Consider the following 26,442-nt stretch of genomic DNA (forward strand, 5'->3'; position numbering starts at 1 on the left):
GTCATTTTCAGGACGATCATTGGACTCTGGAGGACGTTCAGACTTCAATGGACGTTTGAGCCAATTAATGTGGAGGGACCCGAAAGCACCGGGAACTTGGGGGAACTGGAAATCCCCACGCTGTTGTTGATATGATATATGATAGCGACGGAGATTAGTGACTAGTCCGATAGTGATCAGAAGTTTTGAGATTTCGATGGAGATACCCTGGACTGGACTAGATCGTTCTCTACACAATTCCACCAAAGTCGGCATTTTTTTGTTTTTTTTATTTTCTACTTACTGATTGCTATAGCAGACTTGGTCTTCTGCAAGCAATTGAGTCTGTCTGAATGGCTCGCTTTTTACAATCCCTGCGTCGCGCCTTGGGGTTGATTCCATCCAAGCCCGTCCCTACGTTTGCAAGGTCGATCGACACGAACTTTTCTTTCTTTCAAGGTACAGCCAACGGAGCCCTTGGACTCTCGCAGGCTCATTTATGCTGATACATGGCTTCATAGAGGGCGACAGAGTCATCGTTCATGGCAAAACTCCTTCGTTGACAAAGCCTCTGCGCCGAGGGCAGAAGACCGATGTGCGACGGGGGACACTGGAGCATAACAGCATCATTGGTCAGAGAGTGCGGGATCAAGTCAAGGCGCATAAAGGTGATTTTGCCTTCTGACTCTGACTCTGCGCATCTGGGATACTGTGGCTAATTCAATGAATGCGTGTAGGCCCTGACTACCGCCTCAGCCTTCCGACCCTCGACGAGTATGTGTCCATGACACCACGTCTAGTCACACCAGTATGGGATCAATTGCCCTCTGAATTTGACCTTCCGCTCACGAATGACCTAGTAGATCTACTCCGCAGATGCCAACCTGATCGTCTCCCTCCTCGATATCCATGTCACGCCTCCCGCAGAAGGAACGCAGGAAGGACAACCGCTGGAAATCCTCGAGTCGGGAACCGGCCATGGCTCCCTGACTCTCCACCTCGCGCGCGCAATCCAAGCCGCCAACTCCACCCCACCTCCCCTACCGCAGTCATCGCAGATCCAATACCTCCAGGGTCGACCGATACGGCCCGGGACGGACGCGGACAAGACCGGATCCAAGCCCACCAGCACGGATGAACAACCAGCAGAACCCATCTCAGCCGAAACACAAGCCCAGCAACAATGGGACGCCTGGCGCGCCCAACGCCGCGCCGTCATCCACACCGTCGACGTATCGCCCAAATTCTCCGCCCACGCCGAGAAGATCGTCCGCGGGTTCCGCCGCGGCATCTATGCCGGAAACGTCGACTTCTACGTCGGCCACGTCGAGAACTGGATCACCGAGCAGAAGAAGCAGCGCGCAGCCCCGACCTCGCTCTTCTCCGGCAGCGGAAAGGTCGACCCTTTCCTCTCCTACGCCATCCTCGACATGCCCTCCGCACACCTACGCATCCCCCACGTCGCTCCCATCCTGAAACGCGACGGCCTCCTCACCGTCTTCATGCCAAGCGTGACCCAGGTCGGCGACTGCGTGGAGCTCATCCGCCGCGAGAGCCTGCCGTTCATCCTCGAGAAGGTCGTGGAGCTCGGCTCCGGCATCAGCAGCGGCCGACTGTGGGATGTGCGACTCGCTGTGAAGAAGTCGCGTGCCGATCCGTCCTCGTGGACCGAGTCTGCGGACTCGGTGGACGCGGATCGGGACGTCGTCTCTGAAACGGACGTGGAGAGCGCCCCCGCCGCTCCTGCTCCGGAGGAGGGTTCCAAGGAGGAAGACAGCGTGCTTGTCTGCAGGCCCAAGGTTGGCACGAGGATCGTGGGTGGAGGCTTTATTGGTGTTTGGAGGCGGATTGAGGATGCGCCGATGCAGTGATGCTGATCCCTTGAGTCAGCGAACAGGTATTCTGGGATATCTCCCCCTCCACCCTTTGTAATATAGGTATAGACTGCATTGTACAATATATCTCACCACACAAAACGGGTAATACGCCGGTCGACATTGATTCGGACCTGTAGGATCGGGCAACTCTAGTCGACAGTGAGGCTTGACATGTAGCTACGACCCGACACATCGATAAGCTTATAAGAAAGGCAGAACGGCCGGTCTCTCTTCATCCAAGAAGAGCGCGGCTTTGATTCTTCGGAAAGTAACGAGACCACAAACAAGACATACAACAGCAACGATGAACCCCATTGCGCCCAGTGAAGAGAAGGATAAGCAAACAAGGCAATCTTCTCCCAGATTCAGGCCAGGTCCCAAGTCACAAAAGTGGCACGGGGTGTACCGAGTCGACAAGAATAGACCCAAGAGGGAGGACAAGACAGGCGGGAGGAGGAAGGAGAAAAGGCGAACGGCGCAATTGACTACTTTCCAAGAACATGATAGGCGAGTTCACTTGAGCAAAGTTGCCCTCCGATGACAGCAAAAGCAAGGAATGTAATCACAAGAATGAAAGAAGAGAAAAAGCACAACAGAAGCAAAATAAGAACACCAGAGACACACGAGAGGCCCCCAAAGATTCCGAAATAACAAGCAAAAACCGGCTACACAAACACCAGTCTCATGACCTTCAACATGCTCCGTTCCCTCAATTCCGTTGCGGCCCAAAGTCCGCCTCCACAACCTTACCCTTTTTCCCTTTAACTGTAAACTCCGCGAACAATGCGATATGATCACTTGGAAAATGATAGTTCGGGAACCCGGGCACCTTCTGCAAGTAATCCTTGTCTACCTCTCCGAGTAACGCCGAAACGTGAAGTGAATTTGAAGAATACCAGATGTAGTCAAGGATGTCCTTGAAATCTGGCGTGTAGTTGGTGAACGGCAGTTCGCCAATAGAACCGTATGCGGACTTCAGCTTGAAAGGATGGGTCATACCCACCTTGCTGAGATTGCCATAGAGTCGCTTCTCCAGATCCGGGTGCTCCTCGTCAAGCCGTCCATGAGCGATGAGGTTGTATGCTGCCGAGCCTGGTGAGGAATTCAAATCTCCGCACATAAGGAGTGGGATCTGGTCGCCACTGGAATACTGCACAGACGGCGCCGGCTCCTCGGGGGGTGGCGCTTCCGTCTGGCCCTCTTCCTTTGAGAATCGGAAGGCGGCCTTGTCGGTGCAAGCAGGCCATTTAGCGTAAGTCTCTGAAAGCTTCGTGATTTCTTCCATCAGGATAGCTGTCTGGATCAATTTCACGTCCTTGAACGCCGGATCCCAGTAGAGATGGGCATTGACAACGATGAAACGCGAGCCAGTTTGCCTATTCTCGAGGAAGACGACAACCGCAATATGATCTTTCTGCCAAAGTCGGTTGTAGATGTCATCCTGGCCCTTTGCATCCGGTCGCCGTACGGCTGTCTGGCCAAAGTTGATCAACTGCTTGTCCAGGAGGATGAACTTGCTGCCCTTGAAGAACGTAGCACATCCATCCACGCCTTTAGCATCCTCCTCCTGCATTCCCATAGCCCTTCCTCGAGGCCAATAAACACCCTTGTAATCGTTGTAAGCCAACTGTTCCCGGAAATATTCATTATAGCTTCCTTGATCGATTTCCTGGAGACAGACGATATCCGAGCCATGAGACCGTAGCTCACTGAGGATAAGCTCTCTTCTGAATTCCCATGACAGGACCCGAGCTGGAGCGTAGCCATAGTGAGACTGTGTCGCTGAGGAATCGCAGAGGGTGTTGTAGGATAGCACGGTGATTTTCTCAGTAGAGGCGCTTGCAGTTTCATCGAGAACAACCCAATCCCGATCTGGAGGCGGAAGGTGAACTGTGGAAATGTCAGTACGCTCAATAGGGCACATGTCGGCTTCGGACACTCACCTGGCATTTCCTCCTTAAGATATTTGATTAGGGCCTTGGTACCCTCTTTCATGATGTGAGACTTCAGGACATCGTTCAACGGGTTGCCTTCAATACCGAGTGTATCCAGTCGATAAAGATAGCCCATTTCATAAGGGAGAGTACGAATGTTGTTGTCGAAAAGATATAGCTTCCTTAGGTTTGTGAGCATGCCGATCTCGTCTGGGAGTTCGGTGAGGTCGTTCCCGGACAGATCCAGGTGGCTCAATTTCCGAAGGTGTCCAATTGTCGGAGGGAGAGATTTCAACTTGTTGTGGTTCAGGTACAGTTTCTCTAGGAAAACATAATTAAACAGAGACGTCGAGAGCGCGCGGAGTCCCTGTCCACCGAAATCCAAGGCATGCCAGCCTTGCCGGGAGACCGCCTTTGTTTTTCCTACTCCATTCTGTCCATCAGAGCCTTGTTCTTGTGTGTCTGGTTGGCTAGGCGCGATCTGAATTCCTTTGGCTTGCTGTGCGACGGATCGGGCGTGATAGTGTGGAGAATTAGCCTGCCGTGACTCGGCAGCCAGCTGGAGCTGCTGCTGCCAATGCTCATTCATGGAGTCATCAATATCCTCGTCAACGTTCGTGTGAGCCCCATTCTGCATGTGGCTCGGGGTAAAGTGGGGGGTCGCGGAGGCCAATGCCCCGCTCGAGAATTGGTGTTGATGGTTAATGTTGTGTGAAGCCTGGTTGTGATGCGTGTGATGATGAGGTTGTTGGGTATGGTGCGGATGATGGTTCTGCGACTGGAATTTGGGAATCTGCATGCCAAACCGCTGGTGCGCTTGGCCACCATTCATCATGACATGTTGCCCTTGATGAGTTTGACTATACATGCTGAATGGGTTGAGGGCCGCGGCTTGACTGAGGGGAGGGGATCGGGAGGGGGAGGGAGTATCGTGGTTGAACTTCAGTCTTCCAGTAGGTGAATTCGTCCCGTTCCGAGCAATGTGTCGCTGGTGAGAATGCTGCTGTGGTTGTGTTTGGAAGAAGAACTGCCCGGCCCCAGGCTGCTGGAACCTGTAGGTACCATCTGCCATTTAACGTGGCAGATGAGACCGAGAGCGGATTGCTTGAAAGGGAGTCTTGGAAACAGTTCGAGCCGACAAGGCAGGGCGAAGCGCAGCGGAGGGAGAGAAAGGAGGAGTCAAGAATCGGATAATGGTACGTTCTCTCCTTCTCTTCAACATGGGGTTCTGACGTGGAACCACCCCCAAAATGTCACTTAATCACCACTGCAGCAGGATTCACCGCAGACAGTCTATCCTATCGAGCTCGTTTGCTAGCTAATTTTGCCGATCGAGGGTGTGCTGGTCAAACGTTAGGGGCGGGAGAGCGGACGCCGAACGAGTCACTGGCACAGAGGGGAGAAAGATCTGGGGTAAGAGGCCTGTACCGGATGGCTATCAGAGCGTCAGATCGCTGGTGGGCCTAATAAATTGGGCAATGCGCACGAGTAACCTTGTCGAATGATGAAGCACAAGCACCAAGGGTCTGGTCAAGATGGCAGTCTTGTCGCCTTGATGCTTGCGAAGTGGTTTGCATCGAAGGCGGGAGTTGTCCAGTCACGTGACTTTGCACTCGAGGACATGATTTGCCAGCTATGACAGGGCCAAGACCAGCTCAACAACCACCAGATCTCCAGCTTTCCCTCGAAACTTGGCTTCAAAATAATCTGTCTAGGCATTTGGCAGCAGCTGTCAGAATTCAAAGCGTCGGGGCCTGAATATCTTGAATCATGATAACAAATTAACCCGACTACAAGTGCCCCGAGCTTAGGACGCTGTCTAGTGTCCAACCAAGTTATAGCGCAGAAGGCGGGCAGCATTTGAGCCTGAGGATCTCGCATGTGCCCCATCAATTCACTTCTCTTTCGGACATCTCCTCGATCACGTCCCCTCATGTCGCACAATGGCACCGTGCTATCCTCATCTATCCTTTGGGGACTGATAATCTACTCGATTTAACCCACAGATTCGCTTGCCTGAGAAATGACGGCGAGGTTGCAACGGGGACTTGCGCAGGATCCTACACAATCTTACAATGTGCACCATTTAACTTCAGCGCAGCCGATTAAACACCGTGGTCATGCTCTACTCTGTAAGTCTAACTATTGTCGTTGATGATCTTTCCTAGGAGACCCAGGAGACCGGATCGTCCAGCCTCAGCCCGAAGTAAGCACGGAGCTCTTTTTAGCTTCAAAGTGGCGTGACTGGCAAGGTCTAAATCGCTGAGACTGAAGGCCATTGGTACGCTCGTAATGATAAATTGAGACACCATACATTGAACCCTTAACTATCCAGATCGTAGTTAGCTGATGGCTATGTTGTTGTGTTGGATGCATCACTTGACCGTGGCAGATTGTACATATACTTCGTAGTTCGTACAGATATGCGGGATTATGCCTTCAAGTTATCTAGTTACCCCGTACTTATGTTTCTATCTTTTGGTGCTGAGATGATGGGTAGGTAATAAATATAGGTACTTCGAGTGTTCAGTCATCAATCACATTGATTGGAGCACCTATCCTCGCTGGTTTCCTCTGCAGTTCGTAGGGACGGAGTACTTTGTCAAAGATGACAGATTATTGATAGTCTATTTTGTTCAAGGGTAGCCGAGACTATTATGATTATCACTACCAAGTATTAACTCCATGGTCATATCAATCATGACCGCCAAGTCACCAACGAGAAGTCCAAGACCAAGAAGCATTTGTCACTGTTAGAATGCTGAGCAAGAATTAATAATGGTCATAACAAGGACAATCATTCGACCAGTTCAGTTACAGTATTATGATTAATATTATGATTATTCTTATAATCATGTATAATGTACCTAACTACCCCGGAGTTGTCTTCCTCTCCCTGGAACATCGACTTATTATTACTGCTGTATTAACTCCCAAGGACTCGCTCTCAGTACACAATGTGACCTGTGCAGGACAGGCACGTGTACATATTGTAACGGACCGCCACCCGGGCCTTCCACACCTGCATGATCCCGAAATCCCGTTGAATCCGTTCTCCTCGATAGAAATGGACTTGGACACATCGGATGGAGAGGTCAGATCTCACGCCCAACTGGTCATATCAGTGGATAAGTAGACTCAATCATATGGCAGAAGTGACAGCCAACGAGTTCAAATAGGGTTCAGGACTATGTACATATCTCCTCCTTCTCCCAGAGACCCAGAACCCAGACAGAACCCAGAACAGCGGTGGTACTTGGAGATACCTGGCGGAGTACGGGCAGATTCCTGATGCAGTAAGCTACATACGGAGCAGGGGACAGGAGTCTAGGCTAAAACTACTAGACCGTACCTACGTTAGCTTCCTCGGGAACACAGACCAGAGGGCCTTGTGAAGTTGTGGTTGGTTTGGGCGCCCGTCCCATCTGCAGGCTGCCCTTGGCCACTTAGACTCCTTGTACTCCGTAAATCTTGCAGCTGCAAAGCTACAAGCCTACAATTCCCCGTCATGGGTTAGATTGGAAAAGTTATTTGGTACCCTGGCTCTCTGAGTCTCTGTAGTTAGTCTACCTACTCTGTAGTTAGTCTACCTACTCTGTAGTTAGTTCGATAGAAGATTGGCAGGTGGAAATGGACTCCATGGGACCTTTTGTCTCCCCCCGTCCAGACTCCAGTCAAGAAGGGAAACTCGATGATCGATGATTCATCACGGGATCACCGCTGACTACACAACCTATGGAGGTAAGTACTACGGAGTAAGTACTACGGATAGACAGCCTGACAGGGAACTATTCCCGTACTATCAGCATCAACTATTGCCATTTTGTTTCATATTGTGTAACATGATCAATGCGTCTGCAGACTGCAGCAGCATTTGATACCACAGTCCACCTGTCGAGTGTCTATAGTACATACTACCCTACCTTAGTCTATATGCTTTAACCTCCTGCATAATTCAGCTGTGAGCAATTAGGTACTTGGGTACTCCGTAGATAGTCCGTATGTTAGCTACTTTTCCAATAGAAATGATACTTCTGCATATCTTCTATCTGCTTGGGACTCTTGGGGTCATCCATGTACAGTAACTGAGACCCAGTCCAAGCTGACTAAATAATAGGGGCTGGCGGGGATGGAAATCCGTACCGTAGCCCAGTTCAATGAATTCCGCCACCACAGAGCATCATCCATTCCCCCCAATTTAAGGCGAGGAGGCTAAAATGCACTGAAAATGATGACAATGATATTTCTAGCACGCAAGTACTAGACACTAGTCGGAGACTCGGAGTACTAACTCGACAGACAAGTCAGATCTCAGGGGTACCTACTGACAGTGATTAGGTACCTACTCCGTAGGTAGACTCCTATTATACGGCAATCGCGACAAACCCATCAATATTATTCCGAGATTCTCATTGATCATTGGTTCTGCATCGGCCATTGACGATGTCTGGAAATCATGGTGAATGGCGATACCCTTAGGAACCTGCCCGGTGGTCCCGTCAGGCGGTACGGAAGAGTAATTTAAGCGGCACCTTAGTGCTACTTTAGTACTTTCTCTGACCTAGAAGACTCTAAAAAACTTCCCAGACAGTCACAGAAGAACTACGGAGTAAGTAGTCAGACTCGATAGACCACGGCACTACGGAGTCATCTAGAGTGGAGTTTTTCTTATTTTTTTTTTCCAGGTCGCTTTTTAGGGTCGCAGAAACACCAGACTTGGGGGTGCAATTTTGCTGGCCATGGTCTTTGCTCGTTTGGCTCTCCCCCTCCTCTTCTCTCCCTCTCTCCCCCTCACTTACTTCAGTTTTCGTTGTCTTCCATGGGTCAATTTTTCCCCTTCCAGAGTTCAGTGCCCAGATCTACCCGATCTAAAGCAGTAGGAGCTATTCCTTGGTAGTGAACTTTCTCTTGCCTGTGACCCCTCCTTTTTTGATCATCCGTTGCCGCTGGTCGGACTCTGGTTGTTTCAACTACTCTTCGACGTGCTCTCCCACCCTTTCGTTACGAAATGCACGATTAAACTGCTTGTTACCCCCTACAAGTGGAGGTAGGAATGCCAATCAACCTGTTCGTCACTCGAATTTGTCAGAGCATCTCGACCTGAAAATAGAGCTCCCCCGATTGTCAGAAGAGAGAAAAAGAGAAAAAAAAAATGGAGATCATGCCAGCTACCTTTACACCGGTGGCCTCCGGATCCGACCTCAATTCCACCCTCAGTTCAGCCGGCCCTACATGGGCAGGCACCTCCTCTTCCTCCCTCTCCTCCTCCGCCAACGAATATTCCTCCTACCCTCTAGTTCGGCAAGGTGATCGCACCTATCTCAGAGACCCAGAAAATCTATATCCGTTGCCATGCGACCTTTCGGAGATTCATCGCCAGACTTTGCGGTCTCTGATGCTCATCCGCGTCTTCGGAGGCCCCTTCTGTACACCGTCCCTGAACGAACAACCTCCCAAGAGGGTTCTGGAGATCGCCTGTGGATCCGGTCTATGGTCCAGCATGTGTCACGAGCATTTCGCCCGGCGCGGCCATCGCAACGTCTCCTTTCACGGCATTGACCTCGTCTCCGTGGCGCCCGACTTGCGCAAGAAAGGTGTGAACTGGCAGTTCAAGCGACATGACCTACGCAAGCCTCGACTGCCTTATCCGGACGATTACTTCGATTTTGTTTTCATCAAAGACGCGGGAATGTGCCCTTCCAGCCCTGCGCAGCAAGCGTCAGGGTTGAGTGAACCTTTGCGTGTCCTCAAATCGGGCGGCATCCTGGAGGTGTGGGATTCCGACTGGGTATTCCGATCACTGCTCCCCAATCCCGCTCCTGCTCGCAAATTGGCTTCCCGAGAGCAGGAAATCGCCGATGCAACCGCCACATATACATTTTCGCCGGCTACGCCCTTCACCGGCGTGCAGAACAAGTTCCTGCTGGATTATAACTCGTGGGTCGAGAAGGCCTTTGACTGTCGAAAGCTCACTGCGATACCGTGCGCCACAATCGGTCTCTCATTCAACTCCGAGGTAGATGTACTTGAAAAAGTAGACAGTCGCCGGATCGCCATCCCGCTGGGCGAATTGCGCTGGGAACGTGAGGGGGGCCGCCCGCGCAAGCAGTTGACTGCGGAGCAGATGTCTATCCGGCGCACCGCGCTTCTGACGGTAGTCCAAATGATCGAGGGCATGGAGCCAATGCTCATGGAGGCCAGCGGAAAGAGCCAAGATGAGTGGGACAGATGGTGGACTGCCATGATCAATGATCTATTTCAGAAAGGCGGTCTCGCCAGCGGAGAGTGTCTGGAGGTGAGCGCATGGTGGGGTCGGAAGAAGTAAACCTCTCCCGACGACAAATTTGGCAACGTGATAAAGAGGACTTGGTGTTCTGGATGCCAAAGAAAAATGAAAAAGTTTTATCGACTATTACTCACGGCCCTAATTGGTGATACCCCCGACTCTATTTTCTGTCTTCATACTGTATATGTTCCAACTATTTTCACCCCAGGCGTCTGACACCACCTCTGTATTTAATTATTTTCATATCGCTGTTTCAGCGTGCGGTACCGCTTTAGGTAGTACCTGGTTTTCTCGTCAGCACCATCTTCAAGATCATGTGTATGCATGCCGATATGACATGATGAATTGACATAAATGATGGATACGGTCGTCGAGCATTTATTGTAATAAGATCTTTATATAAGACCATTTCTTTTGCTTCGTCCGTCGCTGAGACCATTCGCGTCGCGGGTTGTCCAGAGGGAGAGAGGTGGGGGAACACTTCGCATGCTTACATTGCTTCAATCTCTGCATCGATAAGGAATTGCCCAATAAGTCTCAATTCAATACAATGGTCTGAAGGAGGGGGAAAAGGGATTCGATACCCTTTTTGACAAACTCCGCCCTAGCTATACCCTTTCGTATCTGTTCATCGTCGTCCAGGTGCGCCTGACTGGAGAACGCTTTGTGCAATCTTGTCCTGAAGTAATCGTATCCTAGTGGATATTCCCGACCGATATTGAGCAGCTCTGTGGTGCACGCGACGTTAGGTATCGAACAGCAGTACCGACCGGCCGGTCATCCCATGGGGGATCAGTCGCTCGAGCTTGATCGAAGAACTGGTAGAACTCACCTTTGTAGATGTTGATGACTTGTCGACGGAGCTCGGGATTAGTCATTGTGTGTCCATTAATTTTGCAAAAAGGGTTTTATAAAGCGGGTGAGTGCATCAAGGGAGGTGAGTGGGATGGTTGATGTTGATGATGTTGTTGTTGTTGTTGTTTCTTTGGCCGGAAGAAGTCGGTGACGTCGTTTGTGCAGGCAAACTTCGCCTCCAGCTACTACGGGATCTGTAGATGGCCACGATGTAGAATGATCAGGTTGGGTATGTAGTACTGGTCGTGTATGCTTGGTTGAAGAGAGATGATGATCGAAGAAGTGAGTATCAAGAGATGCAATTGTACTACTATAGTTGGTCAATTAAGATTGTGTGTTACCCATGCATGCAGTATGTCCAGTACACAATACGCCAGGTATTGCGGAGATATGTAAAGCTGCAGTGTGGAGTGAACGTCTGTACAACCCGTAAAGATAAGACGCAGGTACTTCATGCAAAAATACTTGCAATCTTACTGTGTACGTAGTATATCATTCAACTAACTACTACCTATCTAATACCATATACCTACATCCAGTGAATCCACACTACTCCGGGTAGTAGTCTATCTGTCTATGTTTACAACTTCGGCTCAACACCGGCAATGTCCAGAAGAAGAGCGGGGATTAGCCGTCAATCCCCAGATGTCTCGGCCGCAGCTAGATAGATAGACACTAGGTAGTGAGACAACAAACGAAACTCAACTTACAGAGTACCCCAATCCCTGTTCCCACTTTACAACAGCAGCATAATGATCGCAATCCAGTCTCTAACAAGGCAGCGCCTTGCCGCAATTACATCCCAGTACCCAGCCTGCTACTCCCGGCTTTTCTCCACGTCACCTGCTTCACAGGATGTGCACTCCTCGGCGTCAAGAACACCCCCGACGGAACCCCACACCATTGATCCGCGATGGCTAACCATGATCAAGAGACGGATCGGGAAATGCATGATGTTCGGCTTGAAGCCGCCGCAGATCCAGGAGGCAGGGAACATCCTGCAGCGGGTTGCGCGGGATTGGCGGGGGTTGATCGCGGGCAGTGAGGGATACCTGACCGATGAGACACGCAGAGGTCTGTACCGGCAGAAAGTCGCGTGGGGGGAAATGGTAGGGCCTTGTGTCGTGATCCTTGATTCTTCCGGTGGTTTGGGAATAGGCTGACATAGAACGCTTTGTGCTGGGTCGCTAGGATACCATGGTAAGCAATGCAAATGATCCGACCGTTCCCCGCAATTGTTTGGTGTTGGGGACAAGCTAACGATTGAATCAGGGTATGTCAAACAGAGGAGTTGGTCGCGGTTTTCTGAAAGCCTATTGCGATTGCGGAAATGCTGATATATATGTGTATACGTACTATGCCAGGGCACGTCAACAACGTGACATACGTTCGGTATGCGGAGACCGCGCGGGTATACTTCACACGCAACTTCGCCCTCCACATCGACCCGGCACACAAGACGGAATGGATGAACCTGGTCAGCTCAAAGGGCGTCGGGGTGATCCTCCGCAGTATCAAGGTCGACTACAAATTCGTATGTCATTGCATCGCATCGCATCTAATCTCCTCTCGCTCTTGTCGCTAATGAGCCTACGTCGCAGCCTATGACATACCCTGACCAAGTTACCGTTTATCATAAATTGGCGCATGATCCGGCCTCCGCCCAGTCATCCCAGTACGCGTTTCATCTCCAGGCTATGATTGTCTCTGAAGCGCATCAGCGGCCTGCTGCCCGTGTGCACGAGGATATTGTTGTCTACGACTACAAGCAGGGCAAGAAGACCGCGCTTCCGCCTTTCATGGAGGCCCAGTTCCAGAAGACGTGGGAGCTCCAGAAGCAGGCAAAGCAGCACTGGCAGCAGCAGATACTTGATATCGAAGCGCGGGTTCGCAAGTTGGAGACGGATAGCTGGGATCGTGAGGACGCCGTTGAGGATATGGGTTCAGCGAAGAAATAAGCCTGGGCCTAGTGCCTTGATGATGATCGATCGCGGCAACACGTCGTTTGATGGATATGTTTCAATATGAATAAATTAGCAATCGTTGATCGCCCAGGTGGTGACTAAAGAAGCGGTTGTTGGAGGCTACGGGAGGGTGGTGGCTAACATTAGCACAACCTCATCAGAGAAAAAAACCACTTGGATGAGCTCACTCCATTCGGGGAACACGCAATCACAGATTCAAGGCTATTTCTCAATTTCTCGATATGAAAATCTCGTGCTGCTTTCAAAAACGGCCGAGTTGCTGAATCTCAACCCCATAAGCTCATCAGTATGACTGAGCGTGTCCCTTTTTGGCATTTGAACAGAAGCATAATCTGGACGCCATGATCTCGAGGATGTTTGACATTTAGGCAGATTTTAGCTTACCCATGCTTGTACTTGACTGGCAGCTTGAAGACCCTCTCCGTGGACTAGTCGCCAATTAGTCTCCTGCATTTGATGCTTAGTGATCACAAATGTTGTTATCATATGACCATTGCAGCGAGCTGTATGATTGTCCAGAATAAGCTTAGGTTGACAGTGCCACGAATATTCTGGTAGATATTTGCACCGATGTTTGTCGGAGGGTAAACGCGAGGTATACCATTGATTTCGATGACTCTGCCGTCAGCAGTTACTCAACTGGTCCCATGAACAATCCACTGTAAGATTCGGAAGTGTCTTTTCACGAGTCCAAGTATCGCGACTGCTAGATATAGCTGGATGATCAACTAACCAGGCAGATTCCGGTTACAGTACAGCCCCCCCCACCTCGCATGGCCATGGCGACTGTAGCTGGACCAAAAGTGAGGATATCTGTCTGTATGGCTAGTTTGCGCATCCATGAGGGGTAACGGTGTCATGTAGCCAGAAGATTTTGATCACATATGGACCTATTGTTGAAGGCAAGATCTTCCTCGTAAACACGGTGGAGAAAGGTAAGGTGAGTGTGCACTGTGCCAGCACTGCCAGGTAAATGAGTGGTGAAGACGCCGGGATGATCGACGGCCAGATTGGAGATACATGTGGTTAAGTTCTGGTAGGTAGAGCGATCCGGGTGTTAGCTATCTACAGAGTAGGTAAGGTAGTATGTGTGGCTACTGGCTAGAGAAAAGCCTGTCAAATCACTGTGGCCGAACTGAGTCGCCGATGCATGGAGTACTCCATAGAAATCTGCAGCCATCGAAACATCCAACGAACAACGCCTATAGGTAGTAGCTGCCAAGCCAAAGCTTACCTTACCAGACGTGAGCGAATATTTCCATCCAAACAAGTAAAACAAGGATGAGAAACAACAACCTAACTGTTCAGAATCGAGATTGAATAGACTTCATAAATGCAAGAATAACAGATGATCTCTGGTCCAACATTATTATCTCTTTACTCCGTAGATATCAGCATTCAACTAGAAATATTCATATGCCTCTAACACCAAAAATAAACCTCGGCAGCCAACCGGAACCAAACGCTATCCAGTTGTTTCGTCAGCCCATATGGATCTAGGTATGGACAGTACCTTACACAGTAGTCAGTACAGTACAGAGTACCTCCATAGTTACAGGGTGTCGTATTGAATTCCAGTGCCTCAGGCAACCTGGTGGAGCGGACGCCTTACTGCCTTAGGAACTAGGAAGCACTTTTTTTTTTTTTTTTTTTTTTTTTTTTTCTGGCTCGGTGGCTTTGGTTGCACTCCGTGACAACTGACAAGTCAGTCACAGCCTCATTTATTCCTTCATTATTCACGACTGGTCTGGTCTATCTACCTTAGACTATTCCTCAGTCAGTTCTCTCTCCCTCTTGTCAAAACTTCAGTGTCAAGATATCTCGCCTTCATTTTTCTTTTCTTTTTCTTTTTCTTTTTCTTTTTCTTTTTCTGGTTTCGGTTCTGACGATCAGTTCCAACTCTACTAGCCTCCGACTACTAACCAACCAGTAACCACTATCTATCTAGCAGTGGCTCATTTTCTTCCTCTCTCTCTCTTACTCTCATCTTTTTCCCGCCTCGTCTATCTTACTTACCTTAACTAAATAAGGTATCTATCCTCTAGACTTTCTCTTTGGCTATCCAAGAATTATCTACCTTATCCCATTCTCTTTTCCCTTCCCTCCTCCCTCCCGCTCTCTCTTCCATCTCTTCTGCCCTGTTTTTTTTTTTTTTTTTTTTTTTTTTTTTTTTTCCCTTTCCCTTTCCCTTTCCTGACCCAAATAACCCGCCCCTCCCGCCACGCTACTCATCCTAACCAAACTCCCACCCTACGAGGTTCTGGATGATTCAGGCCTGCATCTTCTTTCTTCATCCTCTCCCCTCCACTCCTCCCTCTATAATCTCGATCCTTTCCATTTTGTCCATTTCATTGGTCCTTACATAACCCATCCCTACCGCTTTCCCAATCCCCTCTTTGTCGTTCCTTTTTCCATCCCGCACATATTATTGTCTGCCTAAGAGAACCTCTCGCCATTCTCCCTCCCCTCCCTGTTCACCCTTCCTAGTCAGCCTCATTTTATCTCTCGCTCTCTCTCTCTCTCTATTGTATTTTACTCATCTTCTTCCTTTTCTCCTCCCCTCCCTTCTTCCTTCTCGATATTGTCTTCGGTCTCATTCATCCGCCTGGTCCAAGTCCTTGGCTTTCATCTGCCAAGCTGACTCGGACCTGGGTGTTAGGCTCTTCTGTCCATGCCACGTTCATCGGCTACGGCTAGGAAGAATCAGAGCAATCGGAATGAGAACGGCGCAAGTTCCGGAAAGAAAGTGGCCAAGCAGAAATCTAATGGACATCTGAATGGCAGTCTCAACGGCGGCTCTACCCCCGGTTCTGTTTCCTCTTCTCAGGTCGACCTGCCTTCGTCTCGCTCTACCAGCGACTCAGCCATCGCTCCCGCCGCAGCCGCATCGTCCAATCTCAACGGAATTTCGGATAGCTCCAAAGAGGATTGCAATGGGCGCGAGAAATTGAATGGATACACCAAGGGCAACGCTGATATGTCGTATGTGCAGACCAACGGGGCCGGCTCGCAGAATGGTGGCGATCATGCAGGACAGGCTTCGCATCGTACCGACAAGTCGGCGACCGGGGCCAAGAGGTCAACTTCGAATGCTTCGATCAATCCGCTTCAACTCGCATCGACCATCCTCAAGTCTTGCCCCATGTACGACACGATCGCGATCCTGATTTTTCTCCTGCAGCTCCCGCCTATGGTTCTGACTCTGGTTCAATTCCTCTTCGCCTCGTTGACCTTCATGCCTCCCAGCGGTGCGTCGGCTGGTTCCTTGTCGTCCAACTTCGATATCTTCCAGGGGCCGGCCGGGACGCCTTCTCTCAGTACTATGATCGCGATGGATGGGTTCTGTCTCCTCATCTGGGCTTTGCTCATGTGGACCTGGGCGCAAAACTTTGCGCTTGACTTGGCCCACGTTCAGGTCGCCATCACGCTGGGGGGCGGTGGGTCTGGGAAAAATGGGGGTGTCAATACCCTCTGTGTCGGTATAGTTCTTATATTGCATCTGATTCGCAGCAAAGGTATACAGGATTTTGTTATAGGCCATCTGCTTTCTTCAAACATCATCAGTCCCGATCTTTTAGCGCAATACTCACATCTTCTGCCTACGGAGTTCCGACGCACGGAGTCGCAGACGTCACCCAGCTGGATTCGAAGCTTGCTCGCCGTCCATATTCTGGCACAGGCTGGCACGGCCATGGCAAGACGTTCAATGGCCAAGAACCGATCGCCTAATCCACCGCGCCCGGGCAAACGGGTCGACACCGAAGCGTCCGCCGGTTCACAGACGCAAATAGATTCTGCATTCGAATCGGGAGCCAGCGTTTCTTCTTATCTGGGCCCTGATGGACAACTGATTACCCCGACGGCACACAAGGATGGCAGGGATCGATTACTGTCGGCAAAGAAACGAAGGAGACAGGCAAACCAGGTTCGAAGCCGGCAGCCATTCTGGGCTGCGCTGGCAAGTACAAAGGTCACAGTCATGAGGGAGTACGAACATTCTAGGGCATTGTCGAAGACCGCTCGCGGTCTGCCAATGACCGAGAACGATCTTCAGGGTGTTTCTTTTGATGATGGACTGGTATGGATTACTGATGTCGATGCTTCGACCATCAAATTTGCCGCCGGGGATTTCGCTTCAGCAGATGATTCCGGCCTTTCGGGCGCTTGTGAAGATGGACGCTTGGGAAATGAGGAAATAGAACCGTTCTACGTCTGTGTGAATGGTGCCCTTTGGGCCACCGCCACGATTTCTAGGGTGCCGGATGCGCAAAAAGGGTCGGGTATGGTTCATTGGCGGGGCGAGGTATCTGGCCTGGCTCCTAATTGTGCTTATACTTGCTCTTTCATGCGAAGTGATACCGATGAAGAGATCTGCGCCATTAGTGTCAAAACACCGGTGACGAATGACACCGAACAGTGTAAGCTATTTTCTTCTTCTCCCGGGATACTCTGCTTTCTTTGCTGTCGATTCCCGAACGACCACTAATATCGGAGCAGCAGTTTCTTTGGTATCTCCTCCGCCGCAGCCGTCCTATCGCCCCTCGTCCCCAACTACCACGCTGAAGAATTCCATCGTCAATGCGGAAGCCAAGTTGAACGAGAAGCGCTCTCGGTTGAGGAAGGCTAAAAATGATCACAAGCTTATTATTTCCAAAATCCGGAAGGAGCTCGACAACTATAACCATCGTCTACACAGCGGAACGGATGAGAATCGACAGAAACAGCGCTCGCTACAGTTGGAGAGGAATATTCGGCAAACAGAAGAGGCCACTGCTCTGCTCGAGGGCCAGCTGGACAGTTTAGAGAACATCCCCGAAGAAGAGCTTCGAGAGTGGTCGGATCAGAAAGCCAAGTACGATCAGGAACTGCAGCTACTCAACTCAGCAAAGGAAGAGCTTGTCTCCGCTCGGTCCGCTGTTGCGCGTGAGGTCTCTTCCTTGGAATCTGACTTGGGTTCTACGGTTCAGCGACGGGAGCGTCTCCAGAGCCGCCGTACCAGGGTCAACGAACAGTACGAGAGAATTGTCTCGGCCAACGCGCAGGGCCTCAATGAACGGGAACGTCGGGCTGCAGAGCAGTTTGCCAGGGAGCAAGATCAGGCGAAACTCGAAGCCAATTTCAATGAGCAGTTTGGGAGTATCGGGCAATCTGTGCAGGAGTACCAGTTGCGCGCGCAGCAGATCTGGCAACAATGTGATGCAATCGAGCAGGCCATACAACAACAGCAGCAGCGAATGCTTCTGGATTCTGCTCCTCTGACCCCCGAGGGCAATCTGCCTGGGACGAATCCGTTCTCCGAGACGTCTGCCTTGCCTTTGGGCGCATTGACATCGACAGCACCTAACAGCAGATCACTGCTCGGACTCAGCTTTCCCGCGATCAAGTCCAGCCCGCTCCAGACGATATCTTCCGCGCTCGATGCATCGTCCTCGCATCCCACCAGCCCAGTACAACCGCCGTCGTTTTTGAACTTCCCGGCATCTCCACTGGTTAACGCCACTTCCCATCTGGATTCGGATTTCACGTATCGTGACCGGTCATTCTCCAACCGATCAGCCCGCAGCAGTCTCTACGGCTCCGAATTTCTGGACTCAAGCCGCCGCCAGCCTTTCCAGATCGACCTGCCTGAGCTGCTTGGTGAGAAGAGAAATTCCGGATCCGACAGCACTGCCTTGAAATCGGGCTTGAGACCCGTCTCCAGCCCATTTCAACGGGCAGGTAGCCGAGGAAGTGGCAGCGGAAGCAATGGAAGCGGTGGAAGCGGTAGCGGAAGTGGCAGCCCTAGCTCTGCGTACGGCAAGCCCAACTAGGAGTGTAGAAGGATCAATGGGCGGCTTTCCCACGAAGTTCTGCCTTCGTGTGAAGCCCGTGGCACTCCTGGATGCATGCGTTCTGTCTCCGATTTCTGCTTGTGTTATTCCCTTTTCGATCTGGCGCCAGATTCCTGCAATGGGGTGGATTTCTTCCGACCAAGTCTTCGTACTCGGCTCGGGTGTTCTCCGTTGCCTGAGATCAGTTCAATCCCGTGTCCTTCGTCGTGTGTAGATCTCTTTTTCTTGGATAAAGAATCAAAAGCCTATATCGTCTCCAATCGCCCGCGTTTTCTCGTCTTGACTTGTAGCCTATTCTAGTTTTGTGTCTAAGCCATCAGAAGTCCCTCTGTAGATCCGCCAGCACTATAGGGACATGAGCTGCGCAGAACAGAACAATGTACATTGAGAGGGAGATTTATTCTATATAAAGTATCACATCTAGTGCGGGATAGTGGGATATCGACTGCTTCGCCCTTCTCTTCTTCCAGGGCTTCTCAATCCTGAGTACTCCGTAATAATACATACTTGCAATCCCATCAACAAGCCAGTTCAGTCAAAGTCAACGGCAATGGTAACGGCAACGGCAATGGCAATGGCAATGGCAAGCAAAAGTCGTTTCATACTCCACTGTGCACTCATATCTCATGCCCCATCCCCCAGAACCGCGTATTCGCATACGTCAGACACAGCTCCTTCGCCGAAAAGCCGGCCCCGGGCTTCTCGACCTCCGAGCCGTGCACATGCGGCGAGAGCGCGCGCACGACCGTCCCCACGACAATCGTGTGGTCGTGGACCTCGACGCTCTGCGGGTTGAGTCTGCATTCGAAGACGAACGGGAAATCTTCCTGGACTGGGTCTGCATCTGAGGTGGAGGCTGAAGCCAAGACACTCGCGGGTCTCCGGCGGAGAATCGGGAGGGCGCGATCGCATGCGTCTGCGTCTACGGCCGCCGCTGTTGGAACATGCGGCGCGAACTCGAAGTCGCCCTCGCCGGCCAGGAGGGCGAGGTTGTGGTTCCCGCGGGAGAAGTCGCGGGCGAGGGAGGCGGTGGCCGGCGTCGGGGCGAGGAGGTGGACGAGGAAGCGGCGGGAGGATTGTAGGGCGGCGAGGGTCTCGGACGGGCGGCGCACGTTGAACGAGACGACGGGTTCCGGGTGCAGGGTGACGGTGTTGAAGGAGGAGACGGTCATGCCGCGGAAGGCCTGGTCGACGGGGCCGTGCGGGTCTGTGGCTGTGATGATGGCGACGGGGTATGGGACGCGGCGCATGAGGAGGCGGATCTGGTCGGACAGCGGGGTGGGAGGGACGCAGGTTTCAGGGGCTGGTTGCGTCGTTTGCGCGCTGCTGGCTTGCGGGGATGATGTCCCGTATAGTCTGCGAGGCCATGAAGGCGTGGGAGTCCCGTGGCCGGCGGCGGGGACGATGAGCGGGTTACATAGTGTCGAGATGCATCGATGGTCTAGAGGGTGAAGTCGCTTGATCAGAACCGATGATGCTTGAGCAGAAGTGCTATAGCAAGAATTGACTTACCAGCTTGAATATATCTGGCCGAGAGCACAGATGGCGAGAATCGGAGCTTCATCCCGCCGGTAGAAGAGCGGACAAAGCTCTCTCAAGTGAAGCTCAGGGTATGATGGGGGCGTGGACGGAAGCAGGATCGGAGACAAGACCATCAAGTCCCTTCACATTCATCCTGAACCGAATCTAGCAATCTCACTCCAATGACTTCAATTTCCAGTCATTATCTACCATTCGTATCCAGCGCAGATGCCCTGAACGAAACAAACTATGAATGAGCGCGACCTCCGCGGCCCCGGCAGAAGAAGGGAAAGAAAAAAACAAGAGCAAAGCGGGTGCTTACATAACCCTCCCGCTATCGTTTCCGCGAAATTTCTCGGCCAGAATCACCAACGCCCCGATAAAGCACCAACAGCACGAACTCCCTCCAATACGTCCCGTCCAGAAGCCTTGAATTGTCTCGAAAAAAAAAAGAGAGCCTCGTCTCGCATCCTCCCAAAACATTTACCTCTCCCACAAATAAACACACACGCACATAAACAATGTCAATCCACATCACCCTCCGCCGTAGCGCGGTGAGCACCGCCCGAGTCAAGCCCTCCACCACCTACATCTGCTCGCAATGCCGGCATGCCACGCTCCTCCGGCGCCCCAAGCGGCCCTACACCTTCACGCAGCTCATCACCCTCTCCGACGGCAGCACCTTCACGCACCGCACCACCTCCCCGACTCCCGTCTACCGCTCCACCCGCGACACGCGCAACTCGCTGCTCTGGAACCCGTCGTCCAGCAAGCTGATGAACGTCGAGGAGGACGAGGCCGGCCGGCTGGCTGCGTTCAGAGCCAAGTTCGGGCGCGGCTGGGACGCCAATACGCCTGTTGAGGGCGAGGAGGGGGCGAAGAGCAAGGAGGCCGAGGCGGCGCTTGCGCAGGAGGAGGAGGATAATCTGCTTGATTTGATTAGTTCGTTTGGGCAGGAGATGGAGCAGGAGGTACCGAAGAAGAAGAATTAGATGGTTTGATGGTGGCTTTTTTTTTTTCAAATTCCCGTGGGTTGTATGATATGCTGGAGAGGACGATGCAATGGTCGTCAGTCGAGAAGAGGGAAGACATGACATGCTATACCTTTCTGGCCACTCGGTTTTCATTTCTTTTTTTGTTTTGTTTCTTCTGCCTGCTTTATGGACTATCTATGTACATCATACCGTTTGAAAGGGCTCCAGCATTGTATCCTTGAATTGGACCTCAGTTGCGCCATTTCTACCAGAGATCAAAGGAATCTGATCTAATTGACTCCCTCCGTACATTCGACAAAAATAGTACGAGTACAAAAATTGAGGGTCGATCATCATAGAATGAATTGAGCAAAATTATGAATCATACTACGCTTGAATGGTATACGGAGATCGCTTGTTAGGGTGAGATGAACAAGTCAGCAGCCCACGTCTGAGCCTGTAGGCCTGCAACAATCAGCAGTCCACCTGGAACGATAGATACATGAAAGACGGTGTCAAGTGAACTCGAGGGGTCGTGGTCGCAATTACTTCCGTGAGACAGGGAAATGATTAAGAACTAGATGCAACCTGCCTACGCTGTCTCTTCAGCAGCAGAAACAGGAGCAGATGCGGCGGGTTCCTCGGGAGTAGGCTGTGTAGGAGCATTGTCGGCTACGGGAGGAGGCGCGTAGAATGGGTTGCCCTCTTCGCCAGCATCCAGCTGCAGAAGGAATGTCTCCCAGAGCTCGATCAACTGGATAACTCGTCAGTGGATTCTGCGATAGCCGTCTGTCTATATGGTTCACAGGGCTCTTACCTCCTTTTGTGCCTCCACTGCACTTTCCAGGAACGTTTCCACACCAGACTTGAAGTCTTCCACCTTCTCCTTCTCGAATCTTTGCAACTCATTGCGCATCAAGCGGCCCATGTCGTCGAATAACAATCTGGCTTGGTGGACCTTCCTTTCGGCGTCGGCAACATCGGCGTTGGCTTGATTAAGGCGATCCTGTTGCGTCTTCCCTTGTCTGAGAAGCTTCTCCTGGGTGTTCTTCCGTTTTTGCAGCTCAGACTCGGCTGTATGCCAACTATGAAAGGCCTTCTGGCGCTGCGAGAACGCGGTCTTGACACTTCCGATTATGCGTAGGTATTCGTCAATGGTGATTCCCAGTGTAAGGACATCATGCTGTGCTTGGCGCTCGTACAGCTCTCTGATGCGCAGCTGTAAATCTGAAAGTCCTCCCAGGGGACTCGAAAGAGCGGGGGACAGCTCCACAGCAGCCAAGGCGTGGAGCGAAGATGAGAAGTCGCCAGCAGATTCTGCCAGCCCTTTTCGTTGTGCAACTACTACATCGATCGATTTAAGGAGTGCCTTGAGTTGATTCTCCAATGCGTCCATGTAGATCTTTCGGTCATGGAACCACTAAAACACCAGTCAGCACAGTCCTATGGCCGCAATCAACCTCAAAAAAACTCACGTCATCGTGTTCGACAAATTTCCCACCGCCACCAACGCTAATACCGAAGGAGCTGAACATGCCCTTGTTCTGGCCCAGATCCGGTTCTCTGTTCTCCTTGTTCTTGACGTCCAAGTTGAAAGACTCGCTCTCGAGGAAGATCTTTAGATCAGCGTCATGTTGTAGAATGGGATGTGCGGCGATCTTGTTGAGCATGCGCTCCAGTGCAGCTCTTCTTGACTCGACGAAATTCGTGTCAAATCGACCAACGGCCTGTTTCTCTGGGGGAGGTGGCACAACGACACCAGGATTGTTGTTATGCATGGAATTGTAAAGCCATAGAAAATCCCGGTATCGGCGGCTGACAGTAAACTCGGGTTGCCGGTATGCCTTGGACGTTGTCTATGCCTGAAATTAGTATCTCCATTCCAGGCAAAAAGAAGAGCGGGCCGCATTACCTTCGTGCGGACTTGGTATACGATGTGGCTGCTAGTCAGATCTCCAACCTTGTGCGGATCACCCACTGTGATCTCGAACGTGGGTTTGGCAGCTTCTTCAATACTGACACTGGGCTGGGTCTGTCTCTTGATCCCATCCGCCTCCGGCGCGGGTTGCACCGGTGGAGGTCCCCTGAACCCCGCACCATTTTCCTCAAGATGGACAGACTCCCCCAATGCCGCGCCACTGGAAGCCTGCGATGTGGACGAGGTTGGACGGGCGTTGCGACCGGCGAATGGCTCCTTCTGCGGTGGTGTCGGCGCCTGCTCGGTGACGGGAGCGGTCTCGGTGGTCGTGTCCCCGAGAGGGCCAAGCGGGTCAACGGCATCGTCAACGGCTTCGAGCTTCGTCGCGTGCGCGCTGATCTTACGAGCACCTCGCAGGTTTCGCCGGACTGGAGAACGGGTAGCGCTCAGGCTGGCATGTTGTGTAGATTGTTCTGCAGCTGCAGGTAGGAGGTGAGCTCCTGTCTCGGTCTGTAGTGGACGGGGTATGGTGCGCAGAAAGAACAAAGTACATACGGGTTCCTTCGGCGGCCTGTCCTGGTGAGGCAGGGCCCTGCGAGGGCACATCTAAGTAAGGGCCATGTTAGGAATGGCAATGCGAAGTGGTGGTGGTGGTGGTGGTGTTGCCTGCTTACCGCCCCACGGGGAATCCCCAGCGTCGAGATCCATGAGAATTGAGGTGAAGTTGATGACTATAACTGGTTCTAACTCCTGGAGACAAGTTTCAACAGCACAGTATGATCAGGTTGTAATGATAATAGATCACAAGCCGATGAGGGGCGTGGATCGGAATTGGAGAGGTGGTTGTATGGAGATGGATGATCCGCGCCGTTTCCAACGACTAAGTTCCTCGTCACTCCGGCCCGCCAAGGGTTGGGTTAAGCTACGTAGATACTAGCTGTTGTACTGCCGAGCTTCGATCAGATAGTGATATCCATTGAAATTATTTATACTGTTCAAGCAATAATCAAAGACCAAAAATAAATACAGCGAATCCGATGTGATCTTTGTTTCTAGTGGAATTGATCACCTTGTAAGCGGATCTGATTTGCTACTACGAGAGAGATATACCTCGGAAAACGAACAATTCTTCAACTTGCAGAGACCTTTCTCGCATTTATAAACAGCTCTATATAATGTCATATACACCATGTATTCTCAGTCATCAAGCGCGTCTTTTCGTCATAATATTGCTGGACTGAAATCCAGCTTTTTTTTTTTCTCTCTCTTTCTTTTGGTATAGATGCTCAATCTTGTCATAAGCATCCCTTCGCCTTGTATTTTCACCTTGCTCTCTTTATTCAGGGCAGATCTATTTGACCCACGGGATACCAAGCTTGTGCATCTCAACAGCAAGCTGGAAAAGGTAATCCAAACTCTCACACTGGGTCTTTGCTTTGGCCACATCGTCACCCCACACATAACTGTACACTCGTCAGCTTCAATGGCTATTTAAAGACCCGAACCAAAGAAAGAAAGAAAAAAACTCACATTCCGTGTCTGCGGACCAGAACAGCATAGGTATCCGGGTACTGGTCCATCGCCTTCTCCAAGCTTCCGGTGAGATCCTCCTCGAAGGCAGTGTTCTCGATGATTGGGATCTTGAGCGTGTCGAAGAAACCCATCATGCCCTTACCCTTGCCGCGGGGGATACCCTTGATCTGCTCGATGTTGCTGATCTCGAAGCAGCCGTCGGGGCCCTTCTCGCGCTCGACCAGAAGTGTCACCAAGACCGCCCACTGGGAGTGGGTGTGGATACAGCAGCCGGCACCGCGCTCAAAGGCAGCGAGGAACAGTGGGGTGCATGCGGAGGGCTTGAGTTCGAGGGGCTTGCGAATGTACTTTCGGTCGGAGGGCGGGTACTTGGGGGTCGGGAACTGCAGGACGAAAATGTTGTGGGGTTGAATCAATTCCTTCTGCACTCCAGAGGGCGCAATGAAGATATGTTCATCGCGACGGATGGAAGCCTATATAATTTGACGAGGGTCTTGTTCAGCGACGGTTTGATTTTTTTTTTTTTCTCTTGCGACGCGGAGTGCAACACTTACTCCACCACCAGTACCGGTAACCCAACCCCAGTTGTAGAATTTGCGGCAGAGCTCGGGAATCAAGTTGGCGGGATGCTCTGGGTCAGAAGACTGCACCAGGTGATCATTGTTGTTGTTGTTGTTGTTGTTGTTCTCGACTTCCTGGACCATTTTGGAAGATTGTACTCCACCGTACGTGAGTTTGCTATCGGACACCTATGGCGACTGTTAGAACGAGACCTTGAAGCTAAGAAGCGATTGCCATTACCGGAGAACGGAGGACCGTAAGAGAAGTATCTCAGAGAATGAGAAGATCGGTGGTCAAGAGAAGACAGGAAGATGGTGATGGTATAGATTGATTGGGTGGTGAGGCGGGGGGAGGGAGCTGAAAATCATTTTTCCTCTATGACAGGAGCGGGGGGAGATACAGTAGATACTAGATAGTAAGTACTATGTACCTAGAGGCTAAGGTATGTAGTACCTACGGAGTATATAGTGATTGCGCAATATGTCATTACGATTGGAGGTGTTCAATGTCTATATTTTATTGAAATCGGATGTATAGTATACTGAATTGGAGTCTACCAGCAAGAGACTCAGTCCATATTGGATCACTACTGATAGTAATCACAAAACAGAGAGATCCAGAGATAAAACTCCAAGTACAACGATAATGAAATAATAATCCACTAATAACTAGACTAATTAATTAGAGTGATAGACAGAGCAAAATGATTCTTAATAATCATTCAATAATAAGAATCATCATAATAATACATAGTAAGAATTCCATCGACCGAACACTAGAGAATCACCCACTAAACCCCATCGGGCCGTGTCGGCTTTACCCCAAACAGTAACCAAGAAGAGGCCACCTTTGAACTTCCCAGCTGTCAGGACGAAGAAGCTGCACGATAGACTGGAGCTGTGGACAATTGCTTCCGCCGGCTACCTGATTATCCCTTCACTGCTGGATATATAATATCTTCAATTGTCCGCCAGTCATTTTTTTGTTCTCTTCTTTCCCCTTCCTTCTCTCCTTCCCTTCTGTTTGGTGTGGATCATCAATCATCTCTCTTCTTCTGGTAACTACATCTTCCCTTCCTTCATCTATCTAGAGCTCAGCTCTTGCATTCCCTCTCTTCCTTCTACGGAAGTCTAATTCATTGTTTGCTTGCTTGCTTGCTTACCACTGTGCTATTTGTTTCTAGAAGCT

At 51.0% G+C, this 26,442-nt stretch overlaps 10 protein-coding genes across 10 annotated transcripts, besides 13 other annotated features; 5 read left to right on the forward strand and 5 right to left on the reverse strand.

Annotated features, from left to right (window-relative positions):
* Window positions 1-332: 332 nt before the first annotated feature.
* On the forward strand, window positions 333-1,850 carry ACLA_051720 (tRNA (adenine-N(1)-)-methyltransferase; the record flags this gene model as incomplete). Its single annotated transcript, XM_001272125.1, has 4 exons — window positions 333-438; window positions 501-647; window positions 717-787; window positions 843-1,850. 4 exons carry the CDS (start codon window positions 333-335, stop codon window positions 1,848-1,850), a joined length of 1,332 nt encoding a protein of 443 aa, XP_001272126.1.
* Window positions 1,851-2,565: 715 nt separating this feature from the next.
* ACLA_051730 (CCR4-Not complex 3'-5'-exoribonuclease subunit Ccr4) lies at window positions 2,566-4,622 on the reverse strand (the record flags this gene model as incomplete). Its single annotated transcript, XM_001272126.1, has 2 exons — window positions 2,566-3,746; window positions 3,800-4,622. The coding sequence occupies 2 exons, from the start codon at window positions 4,620-4,622 to the stop codon at window positions 2,566-2,568; spliced, it is 2,004 nt and encodes a 667-aa protein (XP_001272127.1).
* A 2,721-nt stretch (window positions 4,623-7,343) lies between these two features.
* Window positions 7,344-7,395: a microsatellite.
* A 136-nt stretch (window positions 7,396-7,531) lies between these two features.
* Window positions 7,532-7,558: a microsatellite.
* Window positions 7,559-8,942: 1,384 nt separating this feature from the next.
* Window positions 8,943-10,115, forward strand: ACLA_051740 (class I SAM-dependent methyltransferase; the record flags this gene model as incomplete). Its single annotated transcript, XM_001272127.1, has 1 exon — window positions 8,943-10,115. One exon carries the CDS (start codon window positions 8,943-8,945, stop codon window positions 10,113-10,115), a length of 1,173 nt encoding a protein of 390 aa, XP_001272128.1.
* A 498-nt stretch (window positions 10,116-10,613) lies between these two features.
* On the reverse strand, window positions 10,614-10,954 carry ACLA_051750 (electron transfer flavoprotein regulatory factor 1; the record flags this gene model as incomplete). Its single annotated transcript, XM_001272128.1, has 2 exons — window positions 10,614-10,804; window positions 10,909-10,954. The coding sequence occupies 2 exons, from the start codon at window positions 10,952-10,954 to the stop codon at window positions 10,614-10,616; spliced, it is 237 nt and encodes a 78-aa protein (XP_001272129.1).
* Window positions 10,955-11,025: 71 nt separating this feature from the next.
* Window positions 11,026-11,058: a microsatellite.
* Window positions 11,059-11,683: 625 nt separating this feature from the next.
* On the forward strand, window positions 11,684-12,889 carry ACLA_051760 (thioesterase family protein; the record flags this gene model as incomplete). Its single annotated transcript, XM_001272129.1, has 3 exons — window positions 11,684-12,005; window positions 12,296-12,465; window positions 12,533-12,889. The coding sequence occupies 3 exons, from the start codon at window positions 11,684-11,686 to the stop codon at window positions 12,887-12,889; spliced, it is 849 nt and encodes a 282-aa protein (XP_001272130.1).
* A 1,661-nt stretch (window positions 12,890-14,550) lies between these two features.
* Window positions 14,551-14,578: a microsatellite.
* Window positions 14,551-14,579: a microsatellite.
* Window positions 14,580-14,746: 167 nt separating this feature from the next.
* Window positions 14,747-14,787: a microsatellite.
* A 270-nt stretch (window positions 14,788-15,057) lies between these two features.
* Window positions 15,058-15,089: a microsatellite.
* Window positions 15,058-15,090: a microsatellite.
* A 497-nt stretch (window positions 15,091-15,587) lies between these two features.
* On the forward strand, window positions 15,588-18,726 carry ACLA_051770 (putative ubiquitination network signaling protein; the record flags this gene model as incomplete). Its single annotated transcript, XM_001272130.1, has 2 exons — window positions 15,588-17,334; window positions 17,417-18,726. 2 exons carry the CDS (start codon window positions 15,588-15,590, stop codon window positions 18,724-18,726), a joined length of 3,057 nt encoding a protein of 1,018 aa, XP_001272131.1.
* A 563-nt stretch (window positions 18,727-19,289) lies between these two features.
* Window positions 19,290-19,333: a microsatellite.
* Window positions 19,294-19,333: a microsatellite.
* A 31-nt stretch (window positions 19,334-19,364) lies between these two features.
* ACLA_051780 (flavin reductase family protein) lies at window positions 19,365-20,402 on the reverse strand (the record flags this gene model as incomplete). Its single annotated transcript, XM_001272131.1, has 2 exons — window positions 19,365-20,238; window positions 20,260-20,402. The coding sequence occupies 2 exons, from the start codon at window positions 20,400-20,402 to the stop codon at window positions 19,365-19,367; spliced, it is 1,017 nt and encodes a 338-aa protein (XP_001272132.1).
* Window positions 20,403-20,789: 387 nt separating this feature from the next.
* ACLA_051790 (mitochondrial 54S ribosomal protein bL31m) lies at window positions 20,790-21,260 on the forward strand (the record flags this gene model as incomplete). The annotated part of the gene is made up of 1 exon (XM_001272132.1): window positions 20,790-21,260. One exon carries the CDS (start codon window positions 20,790-20,792, stop codon window positions 21,258-21,260), a length of 471 nt encoding a protein of 156 aa, XP_001272133.1.
* Window positions 21,261-21,834: 574 nt separating this feature from the next.
* Window positions 21,835-23,868, reverse strand: ACLA_051800 (sorting nexin 1; the record flags this gene model as incomplete). The annotated part of the gene is made up of 6 exons (XM_001272133.1): window positions 21,835-21,996; window positions 22,060-22,662; window positions 22,718-23,098; window positions 23,155-23,633; window positions 23,716-23,766; window positions 23,835-23,868. The coding sequence occupies 6 exons, from the start codon at window positions 23,866-23,868 to the stop codon at window positions 21,835-21,837; spliced, it is 1,710 nt and encodes a 569-aa protein (XP_001272134.1).
* Window positions 23,802-23,822: a microsatellite.
* Window positions 23,869-24,511: 643 nt separating the features above from the next.
* mde1 (methylthioribulose 1-phosphate dehydratase MDE1) lies at window positions 24,512-25,397 on the reverse strand (the record flags this gene model as incomplete). Its single annotated transcript, XM_001272134.1, has 3 exons — window positions 24,512-24,623; window positions 24,691-25,166; window positions 25,248-25,397. The coding sequence occupies 3 exons, from the start codon at window positions 25,395-25,397 to the stop codon at window positions 24,512-24,514; spliced, it is 738 nt and encodes a 245-aa protein (XP_001272135.1).
* Window positions 25,354-25,378: a microsatellite.
* Window positions 25,354-25,379: a microsatellite.
* Window positions 25,398-26,442: the final 1,045 nt, after the last annotated feature.

Source organism: Aspergillus clavatus, genomic scaffold (genome assembly GCF_000002715.2).
Source record: "Aspergillus clavatus NRRL 1 1099423829800 genomic scaffold, whole genome shotgun sequence".
Classification (NCBI taxonomy): Eukaryota; Fungi; Ascomycota; class Eurotiomycetes; order Eurotiales; family Aspergillaceae; genus Aspergillus; species Aspergillus clavatus.